Here is a 6525-nt window from a genome sequence, read left to right on the forward strand (position 1 = left end):
ATGACACCACCCTTATGGCAGAAAGTAAAGAACTAAAGCACCTCTTGATGAAAGTGAAAAAGGAGAGTGAAAAAGTTGGCTTAAAACTCAAGATTCAAAACACAAAAATCATGGCATCTGGTCACATCACTTCACAGCAAATAGATGGGGAAACAATGGAAACAGTGACAGACTTTATACTGGGGAGCTCCAAAATCACTGCAGATGGTGATTGCAGCCATCAAATTAGAAGATGCTTGCTCCTTGGAAGAAAAGCTATGACCAACCTAGACAGCATATTAAAAAGCAGAGACATTACTTTGCCAACAGAGGTCCTTCTAGTCAAACCTATGGTTTTTCCAGTGGTCATGTATGGATGTGAGAGTTGGACTGTGAAGAAGGCTGAGTGCCAAAGAATTGATGCTTTTGGACTGTGGTGTTGGAGAAGACTCTTGAGAGTCCCTTGGACTGCAAGGAGATCCAACAAGTCCATTCTAAAGGAGATCAGTCCTGGGTGTTCATTGGAAGGACTGATGCTAAAGCTGAAACTCCCATACTTTGGCCACCTCATGTGAAGAGTTGACTCATTGGAAAAGACTCTGATGCTGGGAGGGATTGGGGGCAGGAGGAGAAGGGGACGACAGAGGATGAGATGGCTGGATGGCATCACCGACTTGACCGACGTGAGTTTGGGTAAACTCCGAGAGTTGGTGATGCACAGGGAGGCCTGGCGTGCTGCAATTCATAGGGTCGCAAAGAGTCGGACACAACTGAGTGACTGAACTGAACTGAACTGAACTGAAGCTACAAAATTCATCTGAAATGTTTTTCAAATAGTTGCAAATATTTTTTAAAATTATAATACATTTATTGAAAGCAGTTTGTGTGTAAGTGGACATGCAAAATGCAGATCATTGTTGTTCAAGAGTCAACACTATAGTCATATGCTATAGTACTGGATTTACGGCTTAAGCATTTGAGTTTTGAAAAACATAATTCAGTCCATACCACTTTTCATTCCTTTTCTTATCCATTGTATTAGCTAAGACTTACTGTTGGATGTTGAAAGGTTTTGTAATGGGGACTTCCAAGCGTTGTTCCTAATTCTAGCAAGAACATTTTTGCTTTCTCACCATAAATATGATCTTAGCTCTAGATTTTTGGTAGATGTTACTTTTCAAGTTAAGGAAATTCTCCTCTATTCCTAGCCTGCTAAGAGCTCCTTTATTTTTATGGTTTGTACCATCACCACAAGTATTAATCAGGTTCAAAATGATGAGACACACCTTCTTTGCTGCATCCTTCTCATACTAATCAGTTACTGTGTTCTGGGTATTATACTTATATTTTTAAATAAACCTTCTTAAAATTACATTGGCATACTTAAAGCCCCATCAATAACATAAACTGATAAAGCAGTATCCCTGACTCCAATCTTACATCCTTCAAATATATTTTCCATATAGCCCTAAGAAGACCTTCCCTGATTACCAACACCCACTCTCAGGCACCCGACCTTACAGTCTCCATGTTTATTCTTTGTGTGCATTAAACAATAAAATAAAATTTCTGGATTTCAATTACATGTCCAATGATTTGATTCCAACATTAAATTGTAAGTTCTCTAAAGAATACAGTTATTTATACCTAAGCGTACCACAAGATTAAACAAAATTAATAGAATAAATCAAGATACAGAAGCAAGTAAGAAAATTTTGAATCACATTCTATTTTGAAAACTGCCTAGCTTCTTTTCTTTTATTAAATATTCCTTAAATAATTAATATAGGAAAAATTATGAAGGTTCATTTATGGAAATGATTGCTCAAAAATTTTGTATATTTTTATCTCCCACTTTGGTTTTTTATATTAAGACCCAGGAGCAAGCAGGTCCTCAGAGGACTCCCCTATAGCTGACACACTCAATACACAATATCCCAAGCTGATGTATCAAATGAAGGTTATTTATTGTTTGTTTCTTATTATTATTACCTTTTGATACAGCATATATAAAATAGTTGATTCAAGTGAAAATTCAACAATGGTTATAAAAAATTAGTAAACAGAAACCCCAATTAAATGGAATTGAAGGATCAAAGTTGGGAGTTTTCCCACCTATAGGTGGGATCAAAGTTGGGAGTTTTCACACCTATAACAAAGCAGAGCCCAATGGGAAGGACAAAGACTCGTCTTCTTTCCTATGAAAGACTCAGCCAATGAAAAATCAGGGATTCTTTGTTCACTGCAGCACCGGTTGACTTAAAAAAAATACACATCTGAGAGTCATGAGTCAAATTGTATTTGGGGCAAAATGAAGTCTATAGTCTGGGAGACAGCACCTCAGATAGCTCTGAAAAACTACTCCAAAGATGGTCAGTATATATGTGATTTTGTTGAAGGTGTGTACATATATTTTGCACATTTTTTTTTGTTGTTCAAAAATCAAGCACACATTTTTTGAAGGTTTCTGCTGCTTACAAGGAACAGTTATCACCATGGATTTTAGTGTTTTTCTACATGTGAGGAGACACAAAAATTGGATTCATAAAATCAGCTCCTGAAAATATCTAATTATCTGAAGACCTGTTCTCCCAGTTTTTCCCAGAGCACAGAATGCCTCATTTCTGTTCTCTACCCTGAACTCCATTCAGAGAGTGTTGAAAATCAGCAGCTGTGTCAGTACTTGATCTAATCCTTGTAGAGGTATATGGCAAATGCCAATTTGTAGTTGACATGCTCAATCTTTCTTTCTTCTTCTTTAAAAGATTTCTCTTTCCATTGTCATTTGGGAACTTGAATGTGTCTTGCCATGGTGGCAGACCTTGAACTGCAACTCTGTGCTTCTCCTGCATGTTTGCTGGAGAAATATCTGGCAGTCTATTTGTTTCAGGTCAACATTGCAGTGGCCCCCACAGGGACCAGAGAAGATTCCCAACGGCTCTAGGGCAGGTGTGCAAACAGGTGCAGTACCCTCATTTGAGCCCATTGTTTATTACTGTTTTACCTACCAACTCTGGAGAGTGAAGATGTGTTTATCCTGGAACTGAGCTTTCACCCTCTTTGCATTTGAAGCACTCTGGCTTTATTTGGGATCTATTTAAATGTTTTGACTTTCTGGTTAATACGTGGTTCTTTAGGTTATTAGTCATTTGGCACTTTGGTGTGATTTGAGATCAGACTCTTCCATGGAAACTGACCAACCTGTTCCCTGCAGAACAGAGGTTGCTTCTCCTACAGTGGCTAGCCTTCAACCCATTTTTTTAAATTAATTTATTTATTTTAATTGGAGGCTAATTACTTTACAGTACTGTGGTGGTTTTGCCATACATCAATGTGAACAGGGCTTTTTTCTCTGAAACAATGGTGGGTTTTTCAGGCTTTGATCCATTCCTTTGGAAGGGCTACAAGAAGATTACTCTTTTTCCCTGACAAAAACTCAGCCAGTGAAAAACCAAGAACTCTGTTCACTACAGAGTTCCCAACTTCATCTTTCTTCTATAAAATGATTCTCCTTCCCTTAGCATGCAGAGATTTGCATATGGCTCGCCATGATTACAGACCACAAATTTTAATTCTGTGCTGATCCCAAACAAGCCCATATTTGCTAGAGAAAGACCTGGTAGTCTGTTTGTTTCAGGTCAAAACCCTTTAGCATGTCAGAGAAATTAGTAATAATTCAGGAATCATTTATTTAAAAAGTAAGTTGGACATTCCAATGATTGTGTGTAAAATGTGTTATTCACTCACTCGTGTTTGACTCTTTGTCGTGTATAGACTGTAGCCCTCCAGGCTCTTCTGTCTATGGAAATCTCCAGGAAAGAATGCTAGAGTGGGTGGCCATTTACTTCTTCATGAGATCTTCTCAACCCAAGGATTAAACCTGGGTCTCCTGCATTGCAGGCAGATTCTTTACAGTCTGAGCCATCCGGGATTGTGTATAAGGGAAGGAGCCATTCCAAAGCTAACACTGGACAAAATAATTGTTTAAACATGATAATAATGTATAAAAATAGTGTTCAGAAAAATGTCATAAAAACAAATAGAAATCAATTTTGTGAAATAAACTGGGGAAACAGTGGAAACTGTCAGACTTTATTTTGGGGGGCTCCAAAATCACTGCAGATGGTGACTGCAGCCATCAAATTAAAAGACTCTTGCTCCTTGGAAGGAAAGTTATGACCAACCTAGATAGCATATTCAAAAGCAGAGACATTACTTTGCCAACAAAGGTCCATCTAGTCAAGGCTATGGTTTTCCCAGTGGTCATGTATGGATGTGAGAGTTGGACTATGAAGAAGGCTGAGCACTGAAGAATTGATGCTTTTGAACTGTGGTGTTGGAGAAGACTCTTGAGAGACCCTTGGACTGCAAAGATCCAACCAGTCCATTCTGAAGGAGATCAGCCCTGGGATTTCTTTGGAGGGAATGATGCTGAAGCTGAAACTCCAGTATTTTGGCCACCTCATGCGAAGAGTTGACTTATTGGAAAAGACTCTGATGCTGGGAGGGATTGGAGGCAGGAGGAGAAGGGGACGACAGAGGATGAGATGGCTGGATGGCATCACTGACTCGATGGACATGAGTTTGAGTGAACTCAGGAGTTGGTGACGGAGAGGGAGGCCTGGAGTGCTGTGATTCATGGGGTCATAAAGAGTCGTACAGGACTGAGTGACTGAACTGAACTGAACTGAGATCAGTGTGAAGATTCATCTTGGACAATGCCTCTGAGCATCTCCAGAGCATCTCCAATATCCAAGACATTTACGTTTGACAATGCTCACATGGAAATAAAGTTCTATATGGAAAGAATATATTACCTTTAAAAAGCTTTTAATAATATGTCTATGATACTCAGGAGAATAAATTCATTGATGACCAGAGGAGTACAAAATAAACAGACACCACTCATTAGTGGAAGAAAAATAATAATCACAGAATAGTACTTTTCTTCTCCAAAAGTTTGTTTAGAGCTTCTTTGACATCTTTGTTTCTCAGAGAGTAAATCAGAGGATTCAACATGGGAGTGAGTAGGGTATAACACAAGGAGGCCACTTTACTGAGCTCAGGAAATGTGTCAGGAGTGAGATACATAAAAAAGACAGCACCATACAGTACACTCACGACTCCCAGGTGGGAGCTGCAAGTGGAGAAGGCTTTCTTACGCCCTTCGGTGGAGGGTATCTTTAGAACTGTGGACACAATGTACAAATATGAAATAACAATAACTATGATCGTAGGCAAGGTAATGAGGCCAGATAAGATGAAAGAAACCATTCTCCAGATGAAGAGATCAGAACAAGATAGTCTTTGAAGTGGGCGAGTGTCACAGTAAAAATGGTCAATGGCCCGAGAAGCACAAAAGGATAAAGTAAATGTCATGCTGGTCTGAAGAATGGAACTGATACAGCCAAAAAAATAGGAACCAGCCACCAACTGAGCACAGAGACGTGTTGACATCTGGACAGTGTAGAGGAGAGGATTGCAGATGGCAATGAAGCGGTCATAAGCCATGACTGCCAGGAGAAACCCCTCGGTCACAATGAAGAGGACAAAGAGAAAGAGCTGGGTCACACAGCCTGCAAATGAGATGGACTTGCTCACAGACCAGAAGTTGATCATAGCCTTGGGTGCAATAACAGATGAATAGACGAGATCGATGAAGGAGAGGTTGCCTAGGAAGAAATACATTGGTGTGTTCAGCCAGGGATCAGTTATAATAATGACCATCATGCCAACATTCCCTAGAAGGATCATGGCATAGACAAGCAGAAAAAGTAGGAAGAGGAGAATGTGGAGCTCTGGGTGGACCCTGAAGCCTACAAGAATGAAGTCAGTCACGTCTGAGTAGTTGCTTGTTCCCCTGTCACCCATGGCAGAAACCTGCAGAGAGGTACAAAGAAAAATAAGCAAATGAACTCTTGGCTGTCATCCTAGTTACCAATCACCTCTTACTGTATTAGGAGTCACAAAACTGTTCTAAAATCATTATTTATTTTCACCTTAAAAGTTACTAATTTATATGAGTGGTGAAATTAGATCTTTTCCTTTTGAATCTAATACAATGTCTTCCCACCAAATACCTTTCACAGTGCATGTATCACTTAAGTATATATTTCCAACTCATGATTTATGCAATAAATGTAATGTCAGGAAATAGTGATTGCAAGAGAGCACAAATATTTCAATCAATGACATTTTGGAAGCAATTTTGGAGTCTGAGTTTAGAGATAAGGGCCTCAGTAGTCTAATTTAGGAAAACTTAGTTTGGCAGGCATAGAGTACCAGCAGATATGAAGAAAATGATTGAATTTTAAGATACCTAAAAGGTGCAGTTATTTTTGTGGGTAATGGAAACCATGGATTCTGATATAATGTGTATACTCACAAAGAAATATTTGTGCACAACCAAACACAAAAATTATCAGCACTTGTATGCTAGAATTTCTTCAGATGAGCCTCAAAATTTGTTTCATAAAAAAAAAATTTTCCTTCATTTCTTCAACTGACAGCTCATAGTAAAGAAAGAGACTTATTCCGTCTAGATAG

At 39.0% G+C, this 6525-nt stretch overlaps 1 protein-coding gene across 1 annotated transcript; it reads right to left on the bottom strand.

Annotated features, from left to right (window-relative positions):
• Positions 1-4837: 4837 nt before the first annotated feature.
• LOC133248924 (olfactory receptor 9K2) lies at positions 4838-5907 on the bottom strand. The gene has a single exon (XM_061419192.1). It carries the CDS (start codon positions 5848-5850, stop codon positions 4909-4911), a length of 942 nt encoding a protein of 313 aa, XP_061275176.1. The 5' UTR covers positions 5851-5907; the 3' UTR covers positions 4838-4908.
• Between the last annotated feature and the right edge of the window lie 618 nt (positions 5908-6525).

This window comes from Bos javanicus, chromosome 5 (assembly GCF_032452875.1).
Source record: "Bos javanicus breed banteng chromosome 5, ARS-OSU_banteng_1.0, whole genome shotgun sequence".
NCBI lineage: Eukaryota > Metazoa > Chordata > Mammalia > Artiodactyla > Bovidae > Bos > Bos javanicus.

Excerpts from the sequence above, each read along its gene's own strand:
- LOC133248924 (XM_061419192.1), bottom strand. The coding sequence starts at position 5,850 with ATGGGTGACAGGGGAACAAGCAACTACTCAGACGTGACTGACTTCATT.